This window comes from Protopterus annectens, chromosome 11.part0, assembly GCF_019279795.1.
Source record: "Protopterus annectens isolate FY-2018-M chromosome 11.part0, PAN1.0, whole genome shotgun sequence".
Classification (NCBI taxonomy): domain Eukaryota; kingdom Metazoa; phylum Chordata; order Ceratodontiformes; family Protopteridae; genus Protopterus; species Protopterus annectens.
The window spans coordinates 1,123,076,335-1,123,092,398 of record NC_056745.1 but is presented as its reverse complement, the minus strand read 5'-3'; the positions used below and the strand labels follow the sequence as shown (position 1 = coordinate 1,123,092,398).

Here is a 16,064-nt window from a genome sequence, read left to right as displayed (position 1 = left end):
CAACTGTACTTTTTGCAGCCACCACGTGCAGAGCAGTGTTTGCTTAAACTCCTAGTCCAGCATGCTCCCTGAGGCCAAAGGACATTTAGCCTCAAAGGCATGTATTCTGATTTCTGAAGGGAAGATACTTGTACAAGTAATTTCTCAGTCCAGGTCTCCCTTTACTCCATTTTGTCTTCTTTGAAGCCTGTCCCAATGTGTAAGACTTTCAAAAGGGAGAAGTTTCAAACTGGGTAAAAGAGCAAATTCTGTAGAACTCCAAGAATAGGCAAAAGCAGATAAATATCAGGGATGTTTGTAGTTATCAATGAGGTAATAACTTGGGTCAGTCTGACCCTTCCGACTTCATACATTCCATATGAGTAAAATCTTGTAGGAGACGAGCTGAGCAGGACCAAGGCCGACCATCACAAATGGGAATTACACGCGGGGTCTTCCTGAAATTGATCCAACTATGGAGAACACCTCAAATAGGTCTGTTTACCTCTTTTCAAAACAGACAGTTTAAATTATTTTCCAGGACTCCCTATAAACAGGCCTGAAAAGCATTAGTCTTGCCACTGAAACCCAGGTTTCTTCAAAAGATCCAGAAGGACTCTCTTCAGGGATTGTGGTGTGGTGATTCCCTTTTGGCCTTCTGAACTTTGCCAAGAGCAATTACCATGAGCTTTCCTCTTTCCTAAACACTGGACTTGGTCACACAAGACGGCTTTTCATTTCTTTTGCAGTTAATAAGCTAGGTCACAGTGTCTCCAAAGTTACTATTTTCAGGTGGTTTTCTGATTGCAATTCCTATGTATACCCTGCACATAATTACCCTTTACCAGGAAAGACCTGTAACTCATTCCATAAGATCAGTGGCTACCTCCAAAGCTTTTTTCGGGTGTTCCTCAACCTGATCATCTCTACGTGTTCCTCACCCTGATCATCTCTGCACATCTTCATTAAGCACTATAAGTTAGATTCTATTTCCAGTGTAAGAATTTCCTTTAGACCCTCTATAATTAAGGGTCTCCTGTCATGATGCCATCCAGGGCTTGAAGTAGTTTGGGATTCTGGCCCATAAGTCAGCTCAAATGATCGGAGTAAATATGATACAGAAGTTTTGTACTTGCCATAGCAATGGATCCTTTTCATTCATGTCCGTCTGATACAACAACCTTCCCTCTTTTTCCCCAATCTTGCTGCTATTTGTAGGACCTGAATGATATGTTCAGTTAATGTTACATACGTAGCCTCCTTATTTCTGACTTCAAACACGATCTGAAGTAATCTTGGCCATTGGAGCATGATGGGGAAGAGAAGTTTATAAGGGGTTTTGAGGCTAGAGCATAGGTGTTGAAGAGTCTGATCTGACAAATGGCTCAAGGACTCGCAAGTCTTATCAGATGGGACAGGAATGAAAAGATTGAGCATATTGTAAGTACATAACATCTGTTTGACAGATTCTACCTAATTTAGAAACCGCACATATGGCAAAGTTCTCTTTCTGGCGTCTGGCCACCGTTTCTTGTAGATTAGAAGGTACCCACTGATTAATTATAAGTATTTAATTTCTTACATTATTTAGTGAAGTAGCAGCATTGTTTGCTCACACTTCTATTCTTTGGTTCACTTCCCAGCCAGAGTGGCTTCTTTGTGGAGAATGCACTGCCTCCCTTTTGTGTGGATTTTCACTCTAATTCTTGTAAATAAGTGTCTGGTAGTTAGCATACAGGATAAAGGCTGTGAGCGGTCAATGAGCTGCCTTTGATAGTTAAAGGTTACAGGGTTTGATTCCTTCCATGTCCATTTCCCTGCTGTGGGACTCTGACCAAATTGCTTGACCAGACGGTGTTCCTGATCACCCTTGAAAAGGGGCACTTAGGCTTACGTGGTTAAGAAATGTTTAACAAATTAGTAAAATAAAATGGTGAAATGGTTCCTTTTACATCAGTTAAACATGCATTTGATGAACTGAAGGCAGAATCTGAAGCTAAATACTTAGCAACTGGTGACCTTCCAGCCTTCAATAAGTTGACATCCAAAAACGCTTATGTTTATACACTAAGTACCCTGCGCTTTGTAAGTGACAGCTTATGAAGTGTGCAGCCTGTCACTGATTGGTTTCACACATTCAGTGTCTAAAAGAGCATACAACCTAAAACTGCAGTGGAATGCAAGATCTAAATAGTAATAAGAAAAGCATATTTGCTTTCATTGTACGTTGTGGTAAGCAACTCCTTCTGGAACAAAAACAGCTGTCACCTTTCTTCCTGTTCTGACACTTCAGCACAAGAGACACCTCTCTAATTATAGTAATGTTGGAGGAATGGAAACTTATTGTGCACCATATTTTATAACGTGTACTGTCCCTACCATGGACAATTGTTTTCTGTGCCATCTTTGTCTCCAGCTGTTTGTAACTTATTTATGAGTGCAAACTTTTCCCTTTGGTATCCTCTAAAAGTTGGCCTGGCCAAGAAGGGCTGACCTAATTACTAAGCGTAAAATAAATAAGTAAATATTAAGCAGCTTAGTGTCATGTGAACAGACTAAAGAAGTCCCCCCCCCCCCATGTAAGAGCACATCCTGCTGAGTTGTGCTTGATGTTCATCGTGTTACCCTGCTGCAGTCATCACACTTGGGTTATCCTGCCATCAGGCGGTCCCACAGTCGGCCCGAATTCCAAAGTCTTGGTCCGGCGTCGGTCGCTGTCGCTTCTTCCATGACGTCAGTGCGCCAGGGGTATATAAGAGGCATCCGACGCCATTTTCTTCTGTCTTTCTTGCCGCGCGGTGTCCAAAGCAGAAGCAGTTCGCAAGTGCCGGTCGGCCGACACCTGAGATTTTCTATTTGAATTTCAGTCCGAAGTCTTCAATAAAGCTAAGTACCCCATTGGGGAACATTTTCTTGCCTCAGTCCGATGTCAGAAAAAGTTAACAATTGCATTTCTTGTGGGAAGCAAATACCTCATAAGGACTTCCATTCCTATTGTATTCCTTGCCTAGGCCCAGACCACGACGTCACAGGTTGTCGGTTTTGCACAAGGTTTAATAAACAAATTATCAAACTCCTTGTGCCTGTTTTAATGCTGCTTAATTAAAAGGTTGTAACACAGTAAATATTCCCTTGATTGTGTTATTTTATGTAATAAAATGGTAGATTGTGCTTCTAGTTTTCAAACAGGTTTTGCATCAAATAGTCTGGTGCAAGCTTAAACTAAGTTGCCTATATGGTAATAATTTTTCGTAATTACTGGTATTGCTTTTGAATATGTTTATTAAGTACAGTTTCATTTGCCATTATGGTGTTTACAAAGCTGGACATTGAAAATGTGTTTATTTATGTTTTTGTTCTGATTCCTTTAGGTGGTGAAAAAATCATTGACGTTATTGATGTGGCACGGCAGGCAGATAGCAAAATGAAACTGTGTGACTTTGTAGAGTACTTCAGAAATCCTGATCGGCCAAAAGTATTAAACGTCATCAGTTTGGAGTTTTCAGATACAAAGTAAGCAAAATTGTACTTGGTGTGGTGTGTAACAGTGTAACAGGACCATACTGCAAGCAGCTGGTCACACATGCAGTTTCTAGTGACACTAGACACTGCTAATGTGTACAAAAACATTACAGTCTTCCTCTTCATCCCTGCAAGTGTTTTCTTAGTCGTTGCTGCATGTAAAGAAGACATTTTTGTGAACATTATCCTAATGATATGAAATTCCAAAGGAAACTCTAAAGTACAGTAATGCTTTTATGACCGGACATAGTGTACTGTCTAAAACAGGATATAATTGTATCAACAAGTGAAGTCATTAGTGATGAAATTATTCTTTTCACTAGTTAAGCAGATGCTCTTCATGGGAACCCCTTGTGCAGTACACGTCTTAATGACTGGAAGTTAGCTGCAGGTTGGATATCTGTCCCACCAGTGAGACTTCAGTATTGCGAATGAACTCAAGAGTGAGGCTAAAGGGAAGAACACCCCATGCCATTTTTTTTACAGCAGAGTAAATTATTAGTATGGCAGTGAGTCTCATCAAGGTGATTTTCAGAGCAATTGGCAAAAAATGAAATGCCATTGTAAAAATAGAGAAATCTAGAAAACTGTTGACTAAAGAATCTGTGGCAGAATGGAATACACTTTAAGGACCTTGACAGTCCCAATAGCAGACTTCATTGAGACACAGTTTGTCTGCCCCCCCCAGCTAAAACATCTAATTCTGCTTGTTAACTGTTGCTGCTTTTTCAGAGACCAGTAATTGAATAACCGCTTCACAGTCCTTCTAGGCACTTATGGATATTGATTCTGCATCAAAGCCATCTGCAAAGAACCAGAAAAGGTGCTTACTCTAAAGAACATACTCTGTTGGATTTCTCAGTGTTTTATATTCAGGAACCTAAGGCTATAGGTCAGGATGTTATTGGCCTCCATAATCAGTAAAAATACTTTTGGCTTGAGACAGACACATTTCAGGGAGTTCTCCTCCTCCCTCTTGAACCACAAACATATTTGATTACAGAAGATTCACGTGAATGTGTTATTTGACAGTGGTTGAATATTCCAGCAGCCCTGCAGACCCCCCCACACACCCACCCGCAGAATCTATGTTGGGCACTGTTCATGTACTAAAAAGAAAAGGAAGTCCTCCACAGAACAGTCATTCAAACTGGATTTTTGTGAAGGAGGACCAAGACATGGCATATTCAGGCAGCTTTACACCAACAGGTGTGCTATTCTGAGAGTGGGCAAAAGACCCCACTGTGTAAGGAAAGGGAGGGCTGACATGAGCCAGCTGAGGTTGGATCCCTGGCCCATGTTGGGGGTGCATTGCCAGCCTGTCTCACCTGTCCCATCGCGACGGTGGTGTATGATTGTTCCTGGTGGGACCTGAAAGATGGTGAGTTAGGTTCCTGGTGGGACCAAAAAGAAGGTGAGATATGCCTGGGCAGAGAGAAGTCAGTGGGTACTCTTGTGGTGGTCCTTAGTGGTCCTGACATGGCAATCTGTCATCTTACCCAAGTGTAGGGGTGAAAGACTAATCAAACCATTAATTAGCTGGTTCCCTCCAATGTTTCCCTTGGAATAGCTGGTGCTCGGCAGACGTCATTCTATCTGATAAAGCGAATTATTAGAGGTCTTAGGACTGAAACTATCCCAGTCTATTCTCAAACTTTAAATGGAAAAGAAGCCCGACTTGCTGGCTTGGAGCTGAGTGTGGAATGCGAGTGCCTAGTAGGCTACTTTTGGTAAGCAGAATTGTAGTTACAGAATGATCCAAATGGCTGGTTAAGGCGTCCAATACTGACGCTCATCAGACCACAAAAAAGATGTTGGTTAATGTAGACAGCAGCACAGTGACCATGGAAGTTGGAATCTGCTAAGGAGCATGTAACAACTCACCTGCCAAGTCAACTAGTCCAGAAAATGGATGGTGCTGGAGTGTTGGGCCGATACCTGACTGGTGCTGGGAGCCAAGGGTGCTAAGCCGTGAGGATTAGGAGGGCTGCTGCAGTGGTGCTGAAGCCCAGTGTGGAGCTGCCGCAGGTGCAGATCTTGGTGGTGGTAGCAAGTATTCAAACAAGAGTTTTGAAGACTGAAGTGGCAAAGGGGTAAATGTGAGCAGCATTTGAACAGGGGTCAGTCATTCCTGAGAGATAGGTGAGCACCATCCCGAAGGGAGTCTGGTTCAGATCCCCAAATCCAGAGTGGCAGATACTGGTGTCTCATGGCATCCAGTACAATGATGCAGACTATCCTGGAGAAGCTGGCAGGGGACCCTTGGAGAGTTCTCATTTTTTTTGTAAAGGGCAGGGAGCCCTAGAATGGGTACTTCCCGAGAGAGGGGCCTATGCCCAGGAAAGCTTCATGGTACTGGCAGTGTCAGGTGAACTATTGCTGGACCTTGAAAATCGTGGGGAGAGGGTGCAAGTGTTGTGCTGGGCCGTACATGTATCCACAGCAGGTCTCCAAGGAGAACAGTCTCTGGCATGTTAGAACAGTGTAGGTAAGGGATGTCAGTCAGCCAGATGCTTAACTTCAGGATAAGGATTGTCTCTAAGGGCTGAGTTGATCAGGCTTTGGCGTGAAGCAGGGCTTGAATACATGTCATAGCTGGACGAGGTGTTGCCGCTCACCCCCCCATTGAGGAGGGAATGGGGGATGGCAGTGGTGACTTTGGACATGCATCGGGCCCTTTCTATTAATCACCTTGGCTGTGGCAGGCACTGGTCCCAGCCAGAGACCTGCAGCTAGCAGCTGACTTAGAACTGGTGCCGACCAACATCATGAAGGCCCAAGACAGGTGTTGACCTGATGTGATTTATACCCAGTGCTCTGAATGTCAAAGTGAAGAAGTTCAATGAAGTGTAGGTAAATGGCGGGAGTAACTATGACTCTGTTAAGGTAGCCAAATGCCTTATCATCTGATTAGTGATGTGCATGAATGGATGAATGAGGTTCCCACTGTCCCTGCCCATTATCTAGCGAAACCACAGCCAAGGGAACAGGCTTGGCAGAATCAGCAGGGAAAAGAAGACCCTGTTGAATTTGACTCTAGTCTTGTCCTCTGTCTCCCCTGGCATTATCTGTTTTGGAGAGAGACATAAGTTAGAGTCCATGCTAAATGGGAAGGGACAAAGGAATTATGCAACTCAAAAAATATTTTGAATGGCTAGGAACTGAAGAACCTAAACCAGCAGCATTTTACATCTGTTTTTCAGTCATTTTAAAATGTTATTAATATTGCTTCTTTTGAGGCTGGTAGCCGGTGGCCTCCAGAAAACCATTCAGGTTTTACAAGTGTCTCCATAAAAACCCAGCTGCAGGTCCAACATCTATTTCTTTAGATGGTACTAAAGGATCTGAGCTGGCAGCTGCAAATAGTACTCTACCCTCAGCCTGCAGTAATGATTTCTGTTTATAGATAAGTATTTTCTAATGTAACCCAATGTCATTACCTTGCAGCTTTATGTCTCTCTCTCTCTCTCTCTCTCTCTTCTGTGTAGGAGAGAGTTGATAGGTTATAGCACGAGGATGGGAATCTCTGTATTAATTCGGTCATCACTGTAAAGTGTAGCGCAAAATTCTGTTTGAATGGGAATATAGTATGTATCTGTCTTTATAATGTATGCTTTCTAACTGCAGTTACAAATTAGACTGACACACATAAGTGGGCATTAGTAGGCATTCTTCAGTTTGTATAAAACGATGATGCATCAAGAAAAGAGAGAAGAAACCCTTCATGCTGATGTGAACAAGGACCGTTTCCTAACTGCTTTAGTATGTACAGTCTGCATGGCAAGGAATGTTCTGGAAACCAATTACAGAATGGTTACATATGCCTGGTTATGAGGAGACTATGTGAAAGTTTCACTCATAGCACCCTTTTTGTTAAGGGCTAACTATACCATTTCTTATGTCAAAACTTCACTCATGGCACTCTTTTTGTTAAGGGATAACTATACCGTCATAGTAAGCTGTTTAGTTATTTGCTTATAAATTTGCTTGTATTTCCTGCTTTTAGAGACTCACCATGTAGTCCTGCCTGCTTGCTATTGTAGGAAACTTCCAGTCAACATCTTTGACAGTATTAAGTACTGCTGCTACTCTAGAATATTCTTTCTCAATGTTTGCGTGTTAACAAAGGTTACAGCTCCACCATAACCCAGTCATGCATCTCATAACTGTGCCGTTTTCATAGCATAATAGTGTTCTGACTTTTAATTCATCTGATAGGTGTTTAAAGTATTGTATCTAGATATGCATTTGTTAATTTTCCAGTACTGTAAGAAGCAGCAGTGTAAAATGTCACAGTTCTAGTTAAAGCACCCCACCACCACCAAATCGTCATGCATCTTGGAACAGAGCTTTGTCAGCGCACAGTAGTGCTGTATTGCTACTTTCTAAAATTTATCAGTGTAGGTCAGTTTTTTTTAAATCCACTATTAGTGTTTAAGTGTTGGTTTCTGCAGACAGTCTTGCCTTTGTTTAAACAGCACTGTGATACTAACAAGCGAGTCTTCTTTGGTTTTAATGGTATATGTTGCTTTTTTATTGCTACAAGGTGTAATGCAGAATGTCACAACTGCATTAAAAATCCCCCAAATCAGTCATCTCAGAATAGGGTTTGTCAGTTCATAGTAGTACACTTGCTAATAATGCATGCCTTTTTAATTCAACAATTTTGTGTTAAATGTTTTCAATGGCTTTTAAAATGTTGAGTCTTACATTGTGTGTGTTAATTCTCCAGTGCTGAAAATGCAGTGCAAAGTATCACGCAGCTCCAGTTAGGACCCTCTCCCCCACCCAAGTGGCAGACACAGCTGTAGTCAGAGAAGTGTACTTTGGGTATTTCAAAGCAACAGTTGTTACTGCAGAATACTGCTGTGTGAACAATGTATGTATCATTGTACAAAATACAAAACATGTCACTTTTCCAGTCAGAGAAGTACTGCAATGCCAAATATTGCTTTCCAAAATTATTAAATACTTTATTTTAACTGGCTAAATCTAAATATGTCATGGTATTGATTTTATAAGTAATGCTTTCAGATCTACCAAAACATGTAAACTACTCCCAAAATGTAAAAATAATTCATTAAAATATAACCAGTGATGGGGGGGAGACTCAAAATAGCATAGGTGAAAGCGTAAACTACAGATGTTCTTCGTGTTTCACTGTTGCAGTCATCACCTGTGGGGTTAAACTGATGTAATGGCATCAGCTGCCTTACTTTGTAGCATGTCAGGCAGCAAGCGACAGCAGACGACGCAGAAAAACATTGACTGTGGTATTCGGGCCAGCTGAGAGCTACCACAGCAAGGATAACCCCACATGTGATGACTGCAACAGTGAATACACTCGAACATCTGCATTTGTGGTACGTGTACACAACTGTACTTTTTTGTAACTTCATATCCTAGTCATCTCGTCCATTTTTAAAGCATTAAAACTATTGTAGCTCCTTTTGAGTCGGTGAGGAAGCGGTTCTGTTAGCTCTCTTTTCCTTGGCATTGAATGGACTTCCGTCAAAAAAGTTAAAAGTATTTAGAATTTGGATCTTTAAATGCTTCATATTAAGGTTAGCATTATTTGAAAGGTTTGACTTTTTTATTTAATAACTTGTATATTTAGCCTTTTGTCTTTAGTAATGTGCTGCATTAGTTTTTCTCATTCAGTGTAGCTATTTTTTTCTTGTTCAATGTGGCTAGTGTGTGTGTGTGTGTGTGCATTTGTATGTGTGTGTTTCGGTTTACTTTCATTAGGTAGTGTGTCCATTGTCTGATGTGCATTACATCGAAAGGACAACAGCAAAAAAATGCAACACCAACTCACAGAGGTTCGAATGGCTATAATGCGAATGCACTATGCCATTTAAACACATTGACAAATGTCGAAAAAATTGTTTTCCGTCAAACCATTTTTTACTTTTGTCCTCAGAAGTGTTCCGTAATTCGCTCTGTCGAGTCATGCAAATGCACAATCGCACATACCATTCTTGACAAAATGAAGATAAACCATGTGTTTCACTACTAGAGATAGTTGAGAAGATAAGCTTCAAGAAATGCCAGAAGTTTGACCATAACATTTCATCTCATGATATCCTGGAGTTTTGTGGCATTCTTGGGGTTGGAGCACCTCTGCAGAATGTTCCATTTATGTAAGGGCTTTGGGTCTTGTTCTTTTTTGACAGAACAAATAAGTTGGTAATCAAGGTGCGGTTGCCAGCTGATCAAGAACCTGACAAGCCCAGGAAGACATCTGATAATGTGAAGCATGCTGATAAACTCAAATTGAAGAAAGGTGAGCCCTGTAAGTGAAGGGCTGAAGATTTGGAGCAGCCTTCAGTTCCTAAGGTTCTGAGTACTGAGTCAGCATCAATTTTGACAATGACACATTTTCCTTTTTTGACTCCATGTCGTATCTGATTGTTATTCCAGATAAATCAACTAAAATATTTTTAGAAGTTCATAGGAGAGGTTATCACAAGTATTCTGTCATCCTCCTACTCTTTTGCCTTTTACTTTTGTTTAGTCGCTTCCCATTGCCTGCCATAACCAAATCCTTTTTAACCCATACTCCTAAATATTTAATTTTGTCATGTCCCAGTAAATGTGGGTATTGCTGGACCAATTCATGTTGGGTACATACATTTATTGCTATAGCCTTTGTTTTATTGTCATCAATTGTATATCACAGAAAAACCCAGAACTTGCTCAGAATATTCCTCAACACTGAGATGTCCTTTGGGGACTTCCAAGATGGCTGTACATTAAGTTGCAGCTTAATTTCAGCTATCCCAGTGTGAAAACAGAAATATTTTGAGGTAAATTTCAGTAATTGATTAGTAAATGCACTGCCTGGAAGTCAGCAAAAAAAATTCAGAGAACCTGAAAGGAAATAAATCGCAAAAGGTGAGAAAAAACGCTGACTAGAAAGAATTCTGCAGCTGTTCAGCCAGAAGCATTGTAAGTTCCAGCTTTGGTGCAAGAAATGACTTTCAGTAACCTAGAGTTAAATACAAGTCAAATGTACGCAGAGCTAATTAAAATAAATGAAACACTGATGGAGTGTATCAACTCAGTTAACAAAAGGCTGGAAAAAATGGAAGAAGCTTTAAACAGATATTCAGATGAGGTGACAAAACTGCAAACATCAGAGGTCAAAATGAAGAAAAGGCTAGAAGTGGCAGATTACCTTCAAAGCTGAAGGACAATGGTGCCTGACTGTAGCTCATTGTTTCAGAATTCTATTCTCAACTTCCAGGATGGCTGCACATTGAGTGTCGGCTTTACTTCTATCTGTCCCAGTGTGAAAAGAAAAGCTCAACAGAGAAGGCCAGTAGAGTTTTATGTTTATAGGTAAATTACTGCCTGGATGCCAGGAAAAAAGAAATACAGAGCACCTGGGAAAAAAAAGCAGCTACAATAACTGAGGAAGAAGCACTGATTGGGGGTAGTCTGCAGCTGTTTAGCATAATACAGTGCAATCTCCAGACATGACTTCCAGTAACCTATAGGAAGATATAAGACAATTGCACACAGACCTGGTTAAAATAAACAAAACACTGATGTAGTATATCAACAGAAGGCTGGAAAAAAATGGAAGAAGATTTAAACAAATATTTAGATGAGGTGATAAAGCTGCAAAAATTAGAGTTTGAATTGAAGAAAATGGCTGAATATGAGACTGCTCAGGAAGAGATGTTTAAAAAAAAAATAGAATTAGAAGATAGAGCACGTAGGGAAAACCTGAGATTTTCAGCTGTACCAGAGAAGCTGGAAGGAACGGACTGTATTAATTTTATGAAAGCACAATCAACTAGACTGGTATTCCACGGCAGAAATTTATTTGAAAGTGCACATCATGACCCTCCAAAAAAATTGTTAGATACTACCAAGTCCATTAGGGTCACAGGTACATTTACTTTGTCAAAATCTAGTACTTCAATATAAAACAAAATTTCTTCCAACCACGAGGCCTCATGGAGGCTACTTAGATAGCTTATATTGCCTGTTGTGATTTTTGTCCTGCCTTTTATATATGAAAACCTCCAGAAAAACTTAAAGGAGAAAATATATGAACATGACCTGGAGATGAATAAGGCAAAAACTATTAATGCCTTGTACAGACACATACAGGCTTGCCGTAGTCACAGATTTAAATTTACAATTCTAGAGCAGGTAATAGAGATCCAAGGGGCTATATTATTGAAGAGCACCTACTGGCTAGGGAACTTATTTGGCAGCTGAAATTAAATGCAACAGCACCCCCTGGGTTGAATGAAGCCTGCTCTATTAACCCTTTATTAAAGTTAAAAAGTTTATATGTCTAGTAGTTTTTTTTTTGTTTTTTTTAGAATAGATATTATTTATATATTTTTTTAAGTTGGGGTTATGTAAACATATGTTTAATTTCTAATAAATGATGGGGTGGCTGCTCTAATATGAACCAATACATTATTCAGGGTCATACGCATCTGTTTTTATACGGTTTTATGTACATGTGTTTTAGTTTAAGCAGTAGGTTCTGTATACACAGTCTTAACAGTTTTATTGTTTTACCAAACTGATTGGTGTATTGGATGTCACTTGATTAGTTTGAGATGTATTTAAAAGGTCTCTGTTTTATTTAATGGCAGTTCTGAAGAAGTCCCATTTGGGGACGAAAGCGCTTAACTGTCTGTAATAAGTCTGTGGAGTTTTGTCTGGATTTCTGGTGTTTCTTCCACATTTCTGGTGTGGTTATTAGTTGGAATCTTGTTCGTTTGGTTCTAGTGACTTTCCTTAGATTCATATGTGTATACTAGGCTAACAACCTCTGGGGCTTTTAAGCCTACCCATGCAGCCCAAATGTCTGACAAGTTCTAGCATCCTTGGTAGTGTAAGCAAGAGCTTGGGAGATAGAAACATTTGCAAGCAAGGACCTGGAAGATGAGCCATTTAAAGGCGGCCTGTGTTCGTTAGAGACATGGGTCCCAAACTAGGGGTGAATTTCTGCTTATCCATAAAGTTGTCCAAGTTACACATGACTTGGGTTAGGGAGGAACTCTGCTTCATGGATTGGGGAGCCTGTTCTAGAGAAGGGGTAGTCTCTGGCTAACATGTCTGTCTCTCCAGCTGGTTATTTGTATACCACAGGCAAAGTGCAAGTCTTTAGAATGGGTAATTCTGGTGCTGTTTGTTATGTGGATATGCAGGAGGTCCATCAGAGAGGGGTCCAAAGATGCCTTGTATGCCAGGCGTAAATCTCCATAGATAGAACAGCCTGTGTGAGACAGAATACAGGGATAGGATTTTGAGGCTGTCTTCATAGGGCATCTTATTTACACCCTGTTCTCTTTTAATGAGGAACCTCTGTGGATGTTCTAGTTTGATGTGCCTGGTTAGGTGCATACCAAATGGAGCACTGTACTTAGTGATAGGTCTGATGAGTGCCATATACAGTGGAATGATGACATCATTATTTGTAAGTTGCACAAAGTAGAATGATTTCCTCACTACCATAGACACATGATGGTTAAAGGCTGAATTACTTTCTACATGTGTTCCCAAGTGTCTGACTACTGGGTTGACTCTTAAGTGTGTGTTCTCATTATGGTGGTTACCATGGGTGGCTGACTTCCCAAAGGTTTCCATTATGCATTTCTTGGCATTTAGTCTGTCCATGACTCTTAATACCAGTTATTTGTCTGTGTCAGCCCTTCTTGGAGAAGATTAGTTTCAGTGGGGGATTCTGAGGCGACTCCTGATTTGCAGTTGTATGCAATTTTTGTCAGTCATCGACCCTAAAGTTGTCTAACTTCAGAAAAGTAGATGCCAAAAAGGAGTGGTCCCAGGACTGATCCTCTTTTTTTCAACCCAAGAATGCAGTATTTCTTGGTGCCATAGACGCTTAATCATTTCATCTGTTTTTTTTTTTTTTTTTTCTGGCTTGGTACTTTCCCCTGCAAGATCTTAAATTGCTCATTTCTTAGGAGACTAATCATATTCCCTTCTGTTTTCTGGCTGGCTTGAGGTTTACCAAGCTTTGGTGTATATCCTCATCCCACATACACTGTCACAGCTTTTTTATATGGTCTTGGAAACAATTTATTTTTCAGTCCTTTCTGAAGCAGTTTCTGGCTGTGGTGAATGTCTTTGTATCACTTACATATCCTCACAGCTCCACTAGTTGATTCAAGTAGCATCTCCTTCAGCAATAACACAGAATTGTTTTGCCATTTGGGAAGCTGATGTTCATCATGTTACACTGCTGCTGCAGTCATTACACTTGGGTTATCCTGCCATCAGGCGGTCCCGCAGTCGGCCAGAGTTCCAAAGTCTTGGTCCGGCGTTGGTTGCTGTCGCTTCTTCCCTGACGTCAGTGCGCCAGGGGTATATAAGATGCAGCCAACGCCATTTTCTTCAGTCTTTCTTGCCGCGCGGTGCCCGAAGCAAAAGCAGTTCGCAAGTGCCAGTCAGCCGACTCCTGAGATTTTCATTCCGAATCCAGAACCGAAGTCTTCTATAAAGCTAAGTACCCCGTTGGGGAAACTTTTTCTTGCCTCAGACCGATGTCAGTAAAAGTTAATAATTGTATTTCTTGTGGGAAGCAAATACCTCATAAGGATTTCCATTCCTATTGTATCCCATGCCTAGGCCCAGACCACAAAGTCACAGGTTGTCAGTTTTGTGCTAGGTTTAACAAGCACACTATTAAACATCTGTTTGATTTTGCCCGACATTATTTTGGCAGAAAATTCAATTACACTTTGCCGTCGGAACAACCGACGACCGGGTTACACAAAAAACGTAAAGACAAGGACAGGCATCTGAGGCCCAAAACAGACGAAGAAGCCTCTTTTAGGCCAGTCGCCGGTTCTCCGGTTTTCAGCGAGGCGCCTTCTCAGCCCCTGACTACCGCTTCTTTGGAACCACAGGCTGCCTCTGACTCCCACGTGGAGATGGCTGGACCTTCGGATACACCAGACTTATGGCATACCGAGACTAACCCTTCAGAGGGCTCCAGGGTAGCTGAACAACTTGCAGCTTCAGAGGGTGTTTTCAGGCCTACTCAGTTAACCATTAAATCTTCTGCTAAATATAAAACAAAGAAACAACTTCAGCATTCACCAGGACAGGCCTCCATGCCTAAGAAACAGATGCTCAAAATGGCCGAAGACCTAATTACTCTGATCAGGGGGTCCCACCCTCCTCCTGATAAAAGGCCTAGACAGGATGCAGACTATGACTCATCCGACCAGGTGTCCATCTCCTCATATTCATCCTCAGACCAAGGATACTCTTTACCCCCTTATGAGGATTCTGATGCTGAGGAATCAATTCCTTCAGCCTCTCCACCATTGGACTACTCCTTTGGGGAAACCTTACATACCATGCGGGAGCATTTCCATTGGGAGGGCCAGGATTTTTCAGAATCCAAGAAAAGGCTCAGAGATTTTCTTTTATTACCTCAACACAGACCCCTTGCTATTCCGCCAGTGTTAGATATTGTGGATGATGTGTATTCTGACTCCAGTTTAAATCCAGATTCTTTACCTCCTGCTCCAGTTAAGCCAGACAGATACTACAGAGTCCCTGACTCTCACAAATCCCTTTATAAAAGCCCTGTTGCTGACCCTGAAACTATTTCCCAGGGTCCCAAAGGGGTAAAGGCCTCTACAGCAAAAAATACAGTCCCCTCTGACAGAGATTCCAGAGCATTAGACAGATGGGGGAGGAAAGTATATACATCTGCAACTTTAGCAATGAGGGCCTTAAATTGCCAGTTTCACATGCTTAAATATCAGCAATATTTGATGTCTCAGTTGAAACAAAAAATGCTTCCAAATTCAGATCTTCCTAATTATAAGGAAATGCAGGATTTATTGCATGTAGCTGAGCAAGTGGGAAAACAAACTTTGCAATGTGGTTTTTATTCTTTAGAGGCCTCCTGTAGAGCAGCAGTTACAGGGTCTGTCATTAGAAGACATACTTGGTTAAAAGAGCAAACTTTACCAGATCATGTTAAAGCAAAATTATTGGATGCACCTTTGCAGCAGGATGTTTTATTTGGAATTAAGGCAGAAGAGGTATTAAAGAAAATGGAGGATAAAGCAAAATCTATGCAAACAATGAAGGATTTCATACAGGTTCAGCCGCCTCGATTTAGCAGAAATTGGCCAACAAAGAATTGGTCCTTTCCAGTTTCAGACAGTCCTCCAAGGGGCAGATACAGACGTCCAAGAGGCAGAGGTCAACCACAAGGTACTTACAGGCCTCAACATTGGGGTGCTTCAACCCAGAAAGAAGGGGAAGACGGGCCTCAACCTTATAAAAAACAGCCCCAATGACTTCCCACTACAACTGCCAAACATTTCTCTCTTGGCAGCCCCCTTGGGGGAAAACTGGCACTTTTCAGTCACAATTGGCATATGATCACCAAAGACAAATGGGTTCTCAATATTGTGTCTCAAGGTTACAGGTTCCACTTTCACACCCTGCCAAGGTTAAAAGGAATGCCAAATCTGCCACCAAATCAATGAGCAGAGGCTCAAAGACAAATTACAGCACTCATGGACATGAGAGCTATTCAAAAG

At 41.2% G+C, this 16,064-nt stretch overlaps 1 protein-coding gene across 1 annotated transcript in view; it reads left to right on the top strand.

The window, feature by feature from the left end:
• KDM7A (lysine demethylase 7A) overlaps positions 1–16,064 on the top strand; it is a 1,445,788-nt gene that overhangs the window by 514,884 nt on the left and 914,840 nt on the right. Inside the window, exon 5 of the mRNA XM_044087282.1 lies at positions 3,351–3,492. Within this exon, the coding sequence (XP_043943217.1) occupies positions 3,351–3,492 (142 nt within the window). The remainder of the gene's footprint in view (positions 1–3,350; positions 3,493–16,064) is intronic.